Source organism: Argiope bruennichi, chromosome 1 (genome assembly GCF_947563725.1).
Source record: "Argiope bruennichi chromosome 1, qqArgBrue1.1, whole genome shotgun sequence".
Classification (NCBI taxonomy): Eukaryota; Metazoa; Arthropoda; class Arachnida; order Araneae; family Araneidae; genus Argiope; species Argiope bruennichi.
In genome coordinates, this window is record NC_079151.1 from 51,563,161 (window position 1) to 51,580,522 (window position 17,362).

The window sequence follows — 17,362 nt, forward strand, 5'->3', positions numbered from 1 at the left end:
TCTGACGAACTAACTTGCAGCCATTAACTGATAATATTCAGAAATTTCATCGTACCCAGCGTATTTAAACTTAAGCAATGTAATTTAAGTATGCTAAATTATTCAGATTTGAAGAATCCTAACCATATTTCTAAAAAAAAATAAGAACCTTTAAGTTATCATTTTTATTGTAATTTATCAATTTGACATGAAACCAAATAAATATTTCTAATGATCTAGATAGATTAGTTATATCCATAAAATTTCAATTCCATCTCGTTTTATATACAAAACCGAGTTTCTGATAAATGAATAGATGTAAAATTTACTTACGAAAGATATTCGGATCCTGAGTGTATTCTAGATCTCTCAAGATACATTTAAAAAAATTCTTTTTAGACAATTTCATTTTGTGTTGGAAGATTGATATGTATACATTTTCTATAATCTTATCTAAGTTGGAAAGATTTTCTTACATTTTATGGTATTTCTTTTGTACTAAATTTTGAAACGTGAAAGATGTACACTCTCCCTGTACGAAAGGTATTTCTTTTAATTATTATATAAAGAATTAAATTTTAGTTTCTTCTCTTGCAAAATGCTAAAGTATTATAGTAATCAGTTGGAATTTAATAATGTTCTTCAGTCTTTCTTTCAAATTGATTATGCATCATTGTTTCAGTGGAATGAAGGCTATTAATTTGTATTATGGTAATAATTTGTTTATTTCAATTATATCAATATAAATATGTGATCTGTGTGAAAACATTAAAAAACAATTATTGTAATATTATTAGAAAGTATGATTTTTGTTGGCAACGCATAACATCGCGCATTTTCCAAAGGATTTTCCAAGTGCTAGTGCCATTTTCATTTACCCGTTCTGTTTGCTTGTGAATTTAAATTTTCTCCGTGCGATAATAATATTTGCTCATCGGAAGGGTAATCTCTTAAGCTGTAAGTTATGATTTTAATTTATATTTTTGTTTTATGTTATATTGTGATGTGTGACTTGTATTTATGTTTCTCGTATTACAATCGTTGTGAATGCAATCGTGTTTTCCTTAATTATGATGATCATTTAAATTTTTGCTTCTATTTTTATATTTGTATTTTTCTGAATGTTTAATATTCCAAGTATTGTTGATTTAATTCGTATCTGAATTGCACACAACGCCCCAAAACTTTGATCGGCATTCTCTATATTTGCCGGTGTTAAGCCTAATTTTGGGACGCGCAGTGTACTGGCGGTAAAATGGCATCACGCTCACGGAACCGCAAAGTAGTTTAATTTTATAAAGTCAGATCTGTCGCATCGCATTAAATGTTTCTAATTCTTCCACGATTGATACAAGTTTTGTTATTTTAGAAAGGCGCACCATTGCTATAATTTTTTTTTGCAAGGATGTCAACTTGGCGAAATATTAAATTGTATGTTATCTCTGAATAAACAATGTAAACGTACATTCGCTTGCAGTCTGAATTTCTAGTTATCAGAAGCTTATTGTTCTTTGCAAGGCTGATTTGTAAAGTTTTGAATTTTAATATGCAGCACTCAAATTTTGGAAATTTTTAAGAACTATTATCTTTATCACTTATAAGTTGGTACTTTGAGAATTTTTTGTGAATGATATGGATTTTAATAATGCAATTAATAAATCATTATGATTATTTACTATTATGGATTGAAATTTTTGATTGCTGTTGTATATGAAGAAATTTAGAGCTCATAAAATAATTTTAACCTTTGAAATAATTTTGTGGATAATGTGTATATATATATTTTTTGCCCTTGCTGATTCGTAAAAATTACAACTTTTTTATATCCTAACTTCTAGAATAATATTCAAATAATTTTATATTAGTGTGTCTAATTGGTGTAATTCAAAATTCTCTCAGGGCAGTTTATTAGTCAAAATGTTATGGAAATATGTCAGAAAGAATCTTCATTCAGTAAATTACTTTTATCATTAATTTTTATTCAAATCCATTTTTGAGATATACTCCTGAAGTATTCAAAATTCATATTATACTCATATAGTAATTGGAAGAAGCATGTTCTAATGTCTTATTTAAAATTGAATAGAAGAGAAATTTTGTCTGAAAGAATTTAAAAAAATGTGGGCCTTAATCATGTAAATTATGAAGAACTTGAAAGATCAGATGGGATTCTTTGATAGCCTTTAAGATATTAAATTATATTGATATATTTTACTGTTCAAATAAAATCTTTAAATATTAATGTTTAATGATCTGAAGATATTTCATCTGATAATGACCCAAAACATTTTTTAGAATAGCGATTATTTTTATTAAATGGTACTGTATTTGCAATACATTTTTACAAAGTTATGGTTAAAAACTTGTCTGTCATCCATCATGATAAGTTGATATAGTATTTTATATGAGTCGTTGATAGACTTATCTTATGTTTTGGGGATTTATAATACATTATTAATAATCTTTGTCTCATAATTCATTGGTTTGAACTAAAATAAATACTTTGAAATGTTGATCAGAATTTGGTTGAAATTTAGTTTAGTGTGCCTACATATTTGTTTCCAATATGGCAACCCAACAAAGCAATCTTCTAGCCACTGTAATGCAGTTTTGTTTACTTTTTACAATGGGTGTTATACATGAACTTAAAAGATTTTAATTTAGTTCTATATTATAACCAAAAATTTTTTTGCTACTAAGACACTGCAATGTTACTTATAATGTGAATACGAACAGAAAATATTTATTCCTTTGAAGTTTTTAACTTTCGATATGAGCTTTAAGAAATCGCCTGAATTCTTTAAAAATCTTCTGCAGTTCTTGTAAATCTTTTTGTGCTCTGATGGTTCCCTTGATCATTTGTTATGTCGATAATTGTGCTAGAATAAATGTCTGGTGAATGGGGTGGCATGAAATATTTTGAACCTACAAAATGAAGAGTGAGTAAAATATTTATATATGTAATGATATTTTAAACTCTTAATTTAATCCAAACTAATTTCCAAAACTTTATTTTAATTTATAGCCCATCGTAACTTCATTCTAAAATATTCTCTTATTTCTTGATCCATATCCACTTGCGGTCTAATCCCTTTGTAAAAATAATGCGCCATCAGTATTATGTATCAAATGAAAGTGATATCTTCTGTACCCTTCAAAAGGTGTTAAAGGTCACACATGTATTGAATTGGCACCTGGCCAGAAATCCTATGTTATATAAGACTAGTGATCATTTGTTTGCCCTTTTTTGCCTTCTGTTTTTGTGCTGCGCTGTGCCTTTTTGTAAATAATCATGTTTGCCTCCCGAGAGAGAATAAAACGGAATTAAAAATACCAAGTCCTTTCACTGCTTCGAACCTGCATTCTGCTTAAACCAAAAATGTTATTATATATATAATATGAGTTGGGAAAAGAATGCTTGTTTGAAATTTTGCATGGAGAATGTTTTGATTGCTTCTTTCTCCGGACTTTCTTTTCTTTTCATTATGTACTGTTCCTGTGATCCATGCAGTTCTTATGTTCAGTGTGCTAGCGAAGCTATTAGGTTCCTGCTCCCACTGCTAGTGAAGGTTAAAAAATTCTGCCTGGTGCCTTTTTTAGATGCCGAAGGCATCACATGCTCTAAATTTTGCACTCTACACAACAGACCGGTGCAACCGGTTTGTAAAAACTTTATTTCAAAATTGTTAAGATAAACAGCAGTAGTGATTCCTAAGGTTCAAAAAAAAATATCAGATATAAGTAAAGATCATAATTTTAATGCAGAAAGTGGTGTAACCATAACTGTTTCACAGAAGTGTTTGCTTATTTTGTCTGCCATCTTTACGGGCGACTTGGCATCCTTGGCGCAGCAAGAGGCAGACTAAACGACACTGTTTCCCAGAATTTTTTAAATATCAGATTATGTATTCAATAATCCATTTCTGTATTTATAGTAGGCGAGAAAAAAAATCAAATCGACTTTTGTTATTGAGATCATCAGAAGTAACTGGATTCGCTCCATGTGTAAAATATTGCCGTTTAAAGACAAATAGATCAGAATTGTGGCATAGTAAAATCACCAAGTATTGTTTGTCAACAAATTCTGAAACCCTCCAAACTTTTGCACATTCATTAGGATGGGTTTAATTCGTCAAAATAAGGATGATATTAAAGATAAAAGGAGATGTTTATATTTATCAATAAAGTAAACCTGGATACTCGTGGAAGTAAAATAAATTTTGAGTTAAAATAACGTGCCAAAAACGAAATGACACTCATATACATGGGAGGGGGGGGACGGAGAAATATCTAATGGGCAGAAATTAGAGTCAAAGAATTCCAGAAATGTATTCATCATTTCACGTCCCATCCCTTCGTGAGACAAAAGTGTCAAAAAGTGGTTGTTTCAGGATACTGAAACAAACAGTATCTCAATTTACCATAACGATTCGGAATTTTGATTCTAATTTAGAAAAACTTGTTCTGAATAAAAATGAAATATCCGTGATTGTTTTGGATCGCAATTATATGCAAATGCTTTAATTTTCTGTTTTAGAGCTTTTATATATTCTTGTATCTTTTGTATCTAAATGTATTCTTTACCATCATAAGTAACTTAATTTTATTTATTAGACATTGTCTAATCTGCCCTTCTCCAGCAAATGAGAAAACTGATTATTGTATCACTCTAGTTATTCAAATTCAGAAGCATGTAGTTTATATATAAATATAGATAAAGCAAAATAATTTACACATTTTAATCAAAATATGTTGTTTAGTTTAGCTGCTAATGTTATTTTAGCTCTTGGATTCTTTTAGGTGTCAATAAAAACTAAATTTTCAGTCCAGTTCACATAAATTGTTTGTGCTTGAAAAAATATTGTAGTATAAGTTGTTAAAATTAATAAATTGCATTTTTAGAATGCAACATTATTTTTATTAAATATAATTAATATAAATATTACTGTTAAATAAAAGTAAAATATAATTATATCCTTATAAGAAAAATTTATTCAAATTGTAGAGATCCATGAACTTAGACACTTGCCTGAGCAACTGTTGTCTATGACAGTTTGCCTTGGCAATTCTGCAATCTTGCTGGCTTTCTACTAAACTAATGAAGATATAGAAAGCAATTTAACTAAAAGTATAGTTTATCTACTTGGCAGTTTTAATTTTGAAGCACAAAATAAAATTTGGATTTTAGTCTTTTTATTAAATTGCATAATTTTTGAAAAGGGTGATAACAATTCACGCATGTAAGATTTAAAATAAGGATAGGACAATGCATTTCATGGCATTATAATATTTCAGATAATTTTTGCATAAGTCTTCATACTGCCTCAGTAGAGAAAAAGAAAATGTTACGAGGAGGGAATTGGAATAAATGACATTTTGATGTTATTTAAGTGTATCATGCTGCCATTTATGAATGTGAAATGAAAATCTGTAATTTATAAATTTTTGCTTATGATTTTTAGATTAATGTTTTGAAATTCTAAGAACATTACATTTTTTATATTTCATATATGTTGAAACATGTTTCAATCATAACAGATTCTATTGTCTCTTATTCTGTTTGGTATCTAGTGGTTCAATAACAGTTTTGAATATTTATTGGATGTTGGTATGTCTGGCATATTTTCAGAACATGATACATCTAAAAAGTTAAAATATGCAATTACTTCAAAATGTAAATTTTAATTTTTTAAAATCTCATTTCTAGCCATAAATTTCTATTTGTGAAGTTAAAATAATTCTTACTGAAGTAAAGCAAATCTTATAATAGGTAAAAATAAATATGTATTACTAATGATAGATTAAAAATTCTAAGGCTTGCTTTGTGTATTATAAAACTTGCTAAATCTTTTTTTTAATTATGATTTTTTTTTCTATTAATTCCACTATATTCTAATTTTATCGTGGCATTCAGAATGATAATTAATTTTTAAAAAAGGGGATATATATAAGTATTGATTTCCATTTTTGATTGTTACTTTGATTATGTATTTAATGGGATATTTCAGATTTGATTATAGGTTTTGTAATCCAGAATAAGGCTTCAAATTTTGAAAATTTAATCTGCTTATGAAAATGGAATTACATGCCAAAATTCTAAATGACTCTTAAACTTTTTTTTTTTTATGATATCTAGTTTAAGAGACTTAAAATATATTAAAATTATTTGTATTTTGGCATGTGCCTTCCTTTTTCCAAAATGGTTTACAAAAGTTTAAAAACTTCATTTTGAGGAGGCTTATTTGTATGAAAAGAATTGAAGGATTCTACTTTTCATGGTTTCTAAATTATTTTGGATGATTCTGCAATGTTTTATTTGACAAGTATGTTGATTTTTCTTTTGTGTTCTGCATTGTATATAGATGAAATAATTTCTCAAAGAAAATGGTTTAAAAATACTTTCTTCAGTTAATAACAATTGATGCTACATAAATTCTATTCAAATTCCAATATGAGAATAAATATAACCACTAGGTTCGATTATGAAATAGAGGCGGATACAAGCTACTGCTAACACATTCCTGCATTTATAATGGGTTAATTTATTAAGCCCTGCAATTTGTCTTTATATATATTAATAGACGGTTATTTTTTTTGTCCTATTTGTTTTTAGATATATGATTGTGATGTTTTGTAATTTGTGATATAAAATAAAATTAAAGCTGATATGAACACTGTTCATCAGCTGTTTCTGACTTGGTAATTCTGTTTATTCTTTTTTTTTTTTTTTTTTTTATTCTTAGGAAGTTTTTCCTTGCAGCATTTAATCATTTTAATGAGTGCAACTAAGCAGGAAGCTATAGGATTTATTTTACACTTTACTCTCTGAGATTTAAACTTTGCTTTAAATTCCTTTCTTTGCATGCTGAAAAAAAATTTTTAGATTTTTTTTCTTACCAGAATGTTTTTTTTATTTTGTTAAAATGTATTATTCTTAATTTGGCTAGTTAAAATCTTATTATTTATGTATATAGCCAAATTACTTTTCATTTTATATGGTGTTTATGTAGCTTTTAAGGCAAAATTAACAGATTTAGCTTGGTTATTTTTCTGTGATGTATACAAATTAGATAAACATGTCCAAAGCTGCTCTGTCGGCGTTTGCTGTCGCTGGAGCACTATGGGATGTTGATGAAAGATCTGTGGATAATAGTGGAGGTAAGATTTCATTCTTAATAATCTAATTTAATTTTATAGATAAATATGTATTAATTGGATTAAATCAGCCTTAACTGAATTGTTAAATTATAAGTAAATAGTTACCTGAATGAAGGCTATAATTAGCCTAGCTTTTTGGGTATTTAACATTATTAAATATACATTGAATAAATTTATTTCATTTTTGGAAAAATCTTATCAAGACGGGAAATTAGTAATATTCATTAATGTTAAATTGTGTAATATTTGTTTTATATTGGTATTGCAAGAAAATTAGAAAAGTTATGTTCTTTTTTAACTTTTTTTAGCTTGAACACTTGTGCAACGTGTGAGCTATTTCCAGTTGGGTTTTTGTCAAGAAGCACAGTAGGCGATGTAGTGTAAGCCCAGTGCTTTCACAATCCAATTCAAAGGATATCTTCACTTCAGAAGAATTGTTTTGACTTTTAAACCCAAGTTACTTTGCCAGCTGGTATACTATTGTGATCAGGTCGACATTCCTGATCCGAAAGTGGAATTGTTATTTTCTCCACTGCTTGGGTGTTAAAGCCCAGCTTTGTTTTTCATTAAAATGTATTTGGCTATTTATATATAGACAAGCTGTTGCCTGTTTCTGGCCTTGGACATATTTTCTTCTAGCTCAGATCATTAAGTATAATGGATTGTGTGTTATCTGTATTTTCTAGGTATACTTATTCATATAAATTAGCATAGCTTTATTTACCATTATTATTGCATATGTGATTTAGCAGTACGCTGTTTTGCCTCATTTACAGGATTGTATAAAGTTATTTATTGTATATGTTTAGAATGTTTCTGCCGCTCTGATACAAATATTGTATTGATAGTCTTTAAAGTAGCACGAAGAGGAATTACGCTTGTGGGATGGGAGATTTCATCATTTTTAATCCCCCCATGTATATAATAAATTAAGATGTGAAAGATTGGTTTTGAAAATTGTTAAGCTTTTTTTTGTTTTGATCATTATGCTTGGTGCTAGACCTAAATATACCTTAATATTTGTAATTCATATTTTCAGAAATATTATCATTTTTAGTAATGAATTATCTATAACAGTTATACTATACTGAACTTTAAAATGAGTTTTGTGCATTATCTCCTCTTTGTTTCCCAACAGTTTAGGGTTTTTTTTTTTTTTTTTTTTTTTTTGTTGATCAGCATTACTCATCAATTCTCTAAACAGTTTGGCATGTTTTTTAGACTTTTCACTATTTTGAGTGGTTTGAATATAAAAAAACAAGAAACGAAATTTATTATAAATGTATTTATTCATTTTATATCGTGGTGATAAAAATGCACTATAAAAATTTAAATGTATTGTCATTGAAAATTGCAATCTGCAACTAACATACTGCTATTCTTGCGAGAAAAAATTCCTTTCTACCATTAGATAAATAAGAATACTGCAGGTTTGATTAGGAGCTATTAACTCTCACTGTTTTATTCTATTCTGTTATCATTAATGGAAAATCATGACTTATCAGGATGTTTTTTTTTAATTTAAAATCATTTGTACTAATGGTAGTTTTTGCATTGCCCTTAATCTTAATTGAAATAGTACTTTCTTAAATTCGTTGGTAATGTATGATTGTTAAGAGCCTATCTTAAGCAGTTTTTGTTGATATGGGATTCCAGTCTTTATGGCTTTTTTTTTCCCATTGACTAAATTAATATTTAATTTAGTAAATATTTTCAGTAGGTTTTTTTTTTTTTTTTTTTTTTTTTTTGTAAATAATAACATTAATACGTTTTCCATCATGAGATTAATTTTACCTAAAAGCCTTACCTTACTTTTAAAGACATTGGATGAAATATTTTGTGTTTTTGGCATTTGCAGATTTCCTAAACTATGATATGGCAAATTTTGCAAAATATATTGAATTATGCCACATATTAATTACTCTTGTCTAGTTGTTTTTGGAATAAATGGACATAGATTTAGGCTTAAATGAAAACATTAAATTTAATTCTTGGAAGCAGGACCTGGAATGAATGCTTAATGCTTAACTCTTCATTTTAATTTGAATATTGCCTTTTAAAGAGTATTTAAATTACTAATTTATTTTTATATTTGTTGGAATTTTATTTTGCCCAGATTATATTCAAAATATTTGACTTTTAATTTACTAATTTTTTATTACATTTTCAGTTATCTTCTTCCAGTAAGAAATTTCTCTTTAAATGGTATAATTATGAGCAGTTCTTTTTTTCAAAAATCAATGTATCAACTATGCTTATGTCACTTTTGCACTTCACATTTGTTGTGAGCTGTAATTTTTTTTTAATAATTTTTCTGCATTATTGCTTTTTCTAAAATACCAAATATAGGTATTTAATCAAGGCTTATATCATAGAGAAGCTACTATAAATTGTAATATAGAGATTAGCAGATGGTCCAATTCTAATTAACAAGAATGCATTCACATTAAATGTTTTTAATAAATTATACTAATTGCTTTGGGATATTTTAAAACTATGATAGGTACTTCATTTTGTATGGTTAGATCATTTTTTATCGATACTTAAAACAGTGAGAGAAGCAAGTAACAAAGTGCTGTCAGTCAATAATTTGGACTTTGTTTGGTAGACATCGTTTAGGCTTATATAATATAATATGTGTACTATTTTTAGTTGTCAATCGCCATTTAATTTTTCAGCAAATTTTTTTTTTTTTTTTTTTTTTTTTTGCAATTCCAGAGAAAATTTAAATAAATTTAGTACAATTGCATTTCATGGGAATGAGGGATGAAAGAAAGTTGTAGTGGGCTGAATTGAACTGGTAATTTAAATTCTATTTTTCGTGATATTGATTCTGAGACTTACTGTTTATTTTGCATCTCTAATTTTGTGTCGGAAATAAATTTCCCAATAGTTGTTCGTTATGTATTAGTTGCTGATTCCCAATTTAAAAAAAAAAAGAGATGCTAAAGAGCTTCTTTGAAATATTTGTCCGGCTTCAAATAATTCGGATATTGCCAAAAGTGTTAATCATGGCGAGGAAATGTATTGATTAAATTTTTTCAGATAAAGCTTGAATTTTGTGAATAAAAATTGGTTTCCATTTAAAATTTTTCATTTTTGAAAAATCTTTTATTTTTTTTGGTTGCTAGAGACAGATAAAAAAAAGTATTTCAAAATGTTTATAGCTATATTTTCTTCCAGTATTTAAATTAAGATGCTGAATTTTTAGAAATAAAATGCGATGGTTTTCTCTGAATATGTTGTCTTACAAGTAGTGTCAGTTCCATCATTTAAATCTGAAAGCTAGCATAAATTTTTATGAAGTGCTATTGTTGCACCTCGACAATATTAAACATCCAGTTTTTTTTTTTTTCTTTATTGTATCATGCATTTATAATTAATTAATTTCTAAACAGTGGGAGCACTTTATTTATTACTGTGAATCATTTTCATAGTTGAATGTTTTAAGTCTTTGAATTGAATTCAAAACTTAAAAACAGCTATACTAAATAGGTATTTCAGAGTCTAGCACCAAGTTAGAAATATTGTTTAGTATATCTATCTATATACTTAAATTATTCTGTCTTTTTCCAGGTTAAAGGGCCACTGAAACAGCAATACTCTAACAAAGGTATCTATCAGTATTATTTATATTGGATACAATAACTATCTATGGTTCCATTTATAAATCTTATGATATATTTGTAATATATCTAAAATCTGCATCTGATTTTTTTTAAAAAAAAATTCTGTGTTAGTTTATGTTAAGGGGCTTTTGAAGATAAAATTATAATGCATTTTTAAAAGAATCTAAAAATGACACAATAAAGATTTGTTTATATGAGAAATATTTTGATTACCTCCTAAGTTTTTAGTATTTTAGTACATAAGCTATAATTTTTTTATCATATTAAAAAACTTTTAATTAAAAAAAATAAGCTGTTCTATTTTGGAAATTTTTTGAAATAATGAAATTGAACCATGTTTAGAGTTCAAGTTGGATTTTAGTTATTTTTATATTCATTGTTGAGAATATTATGCGAAAGAGTGTTGATATATTTTTAATAGCTAAACAAGGATTTTAAAGTAATTAGTTATGTTGAAAGACGTATTTTATGTTTAAAATATCTTAGAATATATGTAATATAGGATAGTTATATAAATTGTTCTTTAGTTCTGCAATTTTAATTTCAGGTTGAATTGGTGGACTGTTATATCAGTCAGGCTTTTGAATAGAGGTAATTATGTTGCAGTTATTTAATTTTATGATTTAAAATGGGAAATTTTCGCTTTTCTTTAACTGAAAATTATCAAATTTTAAAAGCTTTATAAAATATTTCTTTTGCTCTTTTTGAAAATTTTTATTTTTTAAAAATTGTTTACTAACTAGTCTAAATAATCAATATTTTCTTTTTTAGTATATATAGAAAAAAGAGCGCATTAGAGTATTTGTTGATATTTATGGCCTCTCAGGTTTTATTGCAAATAGCCAATTTGCTTCTTTATTCCAAAACATGATTTTCCACTGCATGTTCAGAATGTACAAACATCCAGTATGAAAATTTCCTGAAAAAAGTGAATGCAAAGATGAACTTGGTTAATTTAAAAAATTATTCTAATGTTTTGAGGTCCAAAGAATTTTCAGATTTTTGGAAGTCGTAAAATTAATTCTAGTATTGTCACATTGCAGTATGGCTGTGGGAAGTGATTTATTACCTACAAGAATGTGCTTCTTTTTGAAAATCTGTATAGAGATTTTTTTGATTGGTCTAAAAATTGTATATGACATAAAACCTTTATGAATTGTCTTATCTCAAGATATTTATTTCAGTTTTGCAATATTAGAGCATGTAAAGATTTAGTAAAGCAGAAAACAGTCCAGGAAGAAAAATCAAATGCAAGACTTATTTACTAATTAACTTGTTGCAAAAGTAGAAGAAATTAAACTGATGACTGAAAAATCTAGAAATTGATGCTCAATTATATAAAAGGGGAATTTGCGTAATGCTTTTTGATAAGTAATCATGGAACGATATTATCATGATAGCAATAATGGTTATTTTCTATTTTATTTTATCCAAATCCTTATTTTTGCATTACTTGAACACATTCATTGCTTAGATAAAATGAATTAGATAAAAATTCCATGGAAAGACAAATATCAATTCTTCCAGCTGTTGACATTTTTTTTTTTATATTTAAAAAAGAAAAATAAATTCTTTATATATGTATAAGAAAGTTCAACCAATCTAAACTGGCATAAGAGAGAAATTTTAGCCCACAGAAACCTGTAATTGGAAGTATCTGAAGGATGAGATATCTTGTTGGTAGCATTGAAAGTGTTAAATCAAGAGATTATGAGATAAAGGACCAATACCTTTTCCTTTTTAATTTGTGAATTTGATTTGCAAAATTTTAGGTAATAATAAATATTTTCTTTTTTTGGCATATTAATACAAACATTTATTTAATATACTATTATTTCAAGAAATGTTGAATTGTTCCTTACTTCTCTTTACTTAAATTCCACTTATAAAAACTAAGTGGTTATTGCTATTTATTTTAACCAGACATGAATGCTATTCACATGCTTTCACTTATACTGTGTATGCATACAGGGAAAATGCATGGAATATTTTTTTCTAGATTTAAGTGGCAATCTTTATGAATTGTATGTTTTTAATACATTTGTTAGAGAAATTGGTATCTAGCAACAATATGGGGAAAGGGATTAATTCTGAAACTTTTTCTGTGCTGTACATTATTAATGATATTTTGCTATCTAGTTGTAACTCTAATACTCTTTTCCAAAAAAGTGTGTTCTTCATTGTAGCTTGATATTTTGATACACATTTGAATGTCTTTTTTTTTTTTTTTTTTTTTTTTTTTTGGAAGAGTTATGAATTTTCTGTGTTAACAAACATGCCTTGTTTGTTATTGACAATGCTATCCTGCACTATGATAATGATATAACAAATAAGTAATTCATAATGTTTCAATTTGGTTAAAGGTGGTTCCTCGACAAGTTTTATATGGCAAATATCATTGAAAGCTTTTACAGAATGTGGCATTTCTGTCTAGTTCAAATTAATAAAAGTTTTTGATTACACTATTCTCAGTAATAATATTGCTTACAAAAAGAACATTTTGATAGTTACTTAGAACATTGTGTTTCTAAGCTTTGAGCAGTTTTATTATTGAAATTAGTGTAGTCCTGTCAAAGACTTTTTGACATAAAAACTTTCAATGTTTTTGTCTCAACAACTTCGAGTGACAGTTATGTCTTGCTTGTATGTCGTTAGAAGGCACTTATGAGTTTCAATCTTTTTAACCTTCTTTCATCTCTTATCTCTAACCTTTATGAAATTAGATTCAAGATAAGAGGTTGAAAAAACTAATTAAACTTACAATATATCTTAACTTTTTGGGTTATCAATTGGAGTTTTTTTTTTTTTTAAACTGTAGCTGCCTAGTAAAATTATTAATAAACTGTAAAATATGTAATATTTTCCTAAAGTAAACATTCTTTTTGATGATTATATTTTAAAATTTACATCAGAATTAAGGTTTGAAAATCTGTTTATTTAAAATGTCAAAGCATCTTGAAAGCTTCAGAGATTGTTTTAGTAATCGTGAAAATTTCTTTAAAGAATTCTGGTGTTTCATGTAGCCCCAGTTGCTATACCTTTTCAATCCAAATAGATTTCATGACATTACGAAGCATTTTAAAATATAATTCTTACTGAGAGAACCAAATTTGTATAATGCTGAGATTTCTTGTATATGTTGGGCGGTTTCTTTCATTTAAAGACTTTAATATTTAATATACACATACTTCATAGAATTTCAAGGATATAATTAAGCAGCTGAACTTAAATGAAAGTAATATTGATTGTTTAAATGTATAAAAATTCATTTTAATAAAGATTTTTTTATATAATATTTCTAAGTTGATGATAGCTTCCTATATTCATTGTTTTCTCTGATTTCAAATTTATTTTCGTTTGAATGATGTATTTTATTTTATTAATCCTAATTAATCTGTTTTTCCTCTCCTCCAGGTTTTAGCAAATTTCATGTTTCTGGTTCTTTGCTGCTGAAGAAAGAGAAATGTCTTATCGTAATCAATACAGCGGAAGCCCTTGGCAACAGGGTGGTCCCCCATTTGGTGTTGGTGGCTATAATCAAAATTATGGTGGGTATAATGATCAGTATGGAGGAGTTTCCATGATGAATACTGGCTATAATCGCAACCAAGGTGGCTATGGGGGTGGCATGTATGGTGGTAGTGGTATGGGCAATATGAGAAATATGGGTTATGGTGGACCATCTCAGTCACGCCACTATATGAATGATAGGATGAGTGGAAGATCTCTTCCACGAGGACAGTTGCTTCGCAAGCGCTTGCCCCAGAGAAGTCCAGCCAGTGGTCCACGTTCAAAGCGACCAAACATTGAAAGTGATAGAAGGTCAGTTAAGTCTCGCCGCCATCGTGATTCTAGGGGTGGATCGAAGAGTCGTCATGATCGTAGTGATGAAGAAGATGATACTTACAATCCTGAAGAGCCTACAGATGATGTTTCTGATGTGGAATTTGAATCATTTGAAATTTGGAAATGTTCTGATGAAGATGAAGCTGAAGAAAAACCTGAGACTAAGCAGAATGGTGAGCAAGAAACTGAAACAGCTGAAGGTGGGGACAAAGAGGCTAAAAAATCAACTGAGGATGCAGCAGCAAAAAAATTGCATCTTTGCTATGTTTGCAAAGTTAAATGTTCTTCAAAAGAAGTGTTGGAAAAGCATAATAAAAGCAAAACCCATACTGATAAAATTGATGAACTGTTAGCTATTAGAAAGGAAAAGAAGAAAGATAGTTCAGATGAAAAAAAGGACTCTGAGCAGGATCGTAAGAAATCGAATCGCAAACCTGGTAGTTGGTGCACAGTTTGTGAATGTGCTTTTAATGGAAATTTTCTTGCTCATCGTAGAACAAAAGAACACCGCAAGAAAAGGGATAAGAAATACCCCAAGTGCCGCCCATGTAGAATGGGATTCAGCAGCTCTGAAGAATACAGAGATCATTATAAGAGTGAAGATCACAAACAAAAATCAGCAGAATTCCATTATTTGAAGAATTTGGCTTCTGGATCTGATGAAGATGAAGCTGCAATTGAACCTGTGAAGATTAAAGAGGAGGAAGAAGAAGTTGAGAAAATGGAAACAGAAACAAAAATTGAAGTTAAGGAAGGTGAAAATGCTGAAGCTAAAGAGCCAGAAAAAGATGGGGAAGCAACTGAAGATAAAGATAAAGAAGACAAAAAGGATGACAAAGAAGAAAAGAAAGAAGTTAAGAAATCCAAACCTAAAGAGCCAAAATCAGTTGGTCAGTCTTTCGTTGTATCTGTACAAGGTTATTATTGTAAACTCTGTCATAAATTCTTCAAGGATGTTTCTGTTGCAAAATCGAAGCATTGTCGATCTATAATGCATACAGAAGCATTTAAAAAAGCTATGGAGGAAGCAATTGAACAAGAAGAAGAAAGGCAAAGACTTGCAGAAGAACAAGATAAGCAAGACAGAGAGGCTGCAGAAGCTGCTGAGCGTGCTGCTGAAATTGCAGCTATTGAGCGTGCTGCAAAAGAAGCCTTGAAGAAAGAAGCTGCAGCTAAAAGAGCAGGAAATAAAAAAGATCAAGATGTTGAAATGAAAGAAGCTTCAGATGATGCTTCTAAGAGTGAATCAGTTAAAGAAGAAAAAAGTGAAGAAGCCCCTGAAGAAACAAGTACTGAAAATGGAGTGAAAGATGATGAAGAGAAAGATGATCTTGAGGAGACGGATGATGGTAAAGATGAAGCATCTGATGATAAATCCAAAGAAAGTGAGTCAGTAAAAGAAGAAGTACCTGAAGAAGAACAAGAAGAAACCAAAGAAGAGGTTACATCAAGTCCAGCAACTAGACGAGGCCGTGGTCGAGGTAGGGGCCGCAAGAGGCGCTAGATATTTTAACCAGATAGCTGCACAAGAGCAATCTCTGGGTCAAATAATCAGTTTAGTATCTTGACACACATAATCTATGCAACATTATATGGTGGTATAAATATGATAATAAATGTTTTTTGTGACTGAGTATGTGATTAACAAATGCAAAACAAGATTTTTAATGTGAACCTTGTTTTATCACTTCATTTTATTAATTTTCTCATGGGACATTATCACAGCTAAATGTGAAATGTAGTAGACTCTCTGTGGTTCAGGAAAATCAGCATTTAATTGCAACTAGCAAATTTTAAATTTTGTTTCATGTTTTTGTTTGCATAGTCATTCATTCCATTATATTGTTTTTGAAACATCACCAGTGCTGAAATCAGACAAGTGTGTTGTTTCTTGTTTCTGTAATGTTGCATGAATCATCTGTAGCTTTTATAAAGAAATCTGGAATGAAATTGGATTTTGTTAATTCTCATTTATTGGTGAAACTTCTAAAGCTGTACAATATTGCTTACAACATTTTTGTGAATTGTGAAAAGATATCAACTATCTAGATGTCAGCTTTTCATCAAAATTTTTTTATGAAATATAGTATTAAATAAATAACTTTTAAATGTGAATTGTTTAGTTATTTGTTTTCTTTCTATTTTACATGTGATCAATTATTAACTGAAATAAAACAAGTAATGCAAGTTTAGGAAACAAATAAAATGCTTTTATTATAATAGAATGCATGGTTTCGTTGTCCTGTAGAATATGTAATTAAATCTATCAGAACCATTAATTCACATTTTGTTGCAGAAAATATATAAAAATTTTAACAGAAATGATTTTTTTAAAAGTAATTTTGCAAGTTGACATAAATGCAATCATTTAAAATTTATTTTATACAAATTGTAGTATAATATCTATACTAGATTTTTTCTTCAACCTTTAATAAGAATTTATATTATAATGCATGTGTAAGAAAGGAGGAGTAATGGAAAAGCAGTCTATTTCTGTGGTTTGGTCAGGTTTTGGTTTAATGTTGATGTCTGTTACTAAATTATGAAGATAATCAATTTTATGATGCTATGTGGAAGTTTAAGTATGCTGGGAAATGTGTATTTAATTCACTGTGGTCTTTCAAAGATGAATACTGAATGATTCAAGGCTTTCAAAAGTAATTTTATTATTTAGAAAAGTTATTGTTTAAAAGAAATTTATTTTTATAAATTCTATTTAGAGCATTGTATTTTTCTGCAACTTAAAAAAA

The 17,362-nt window shown here is 28.3% G+C and overlaps 1 protein-coding gene across 2 annotated transcripts; it reads left to right on the plus strand.

The window, feature by feature from the left end:
* Window positions 1-798: 798 nt before the first annotated feature.
* On the plus strand, window positions 799-16,727 carry LOC129958998 (zinc finger protein on ecdysone puffs-like). Of its 2 annotated transcripts, XM_056071875.1 has the most exons (5): window positions 808-936; window positions 7,050-7,137; window positions 10,714-10,750; window positions 11,314-11,357; window positions 14,181-16,727. In XM_056071875.1, exon 5 carries the CDS (start codon window positions 14,230-14,232, stop codon window positions 16,114-16,116), a length of 1,887 nt encoding a protein of 628 aa, XP_055927850.1. In that variant the 5' UTR covers window positions 808-936; window positions 7,050-7,137; window positions 10,714-10,750; window positions 11,314-11,357; window positions 14,181-14,229; the 3' UTR covers window positions 16,117-16,727. The 2 variants fall into 2 exon arrangements, with proteins under 2 accessions (XP_055927771.1, XP_055927850.1); XM_056071796.1 differs by lacking the exon at window positions 7,050-7,137 and having other exon boundaries at window positions 799-936.
* Window positions 16,728-17,362: the final 635 nt, after the last annotated feature.

Excerpts from the sequence above, each read along its gene's own strand:
- LOC129958998 (XM_056071796.1), top strand. The coding sequence starts at position 14,230 with ATGTCTTATCGTAATCAATACAGCGGAAGCCCTTGGCAACAGGGTGGT.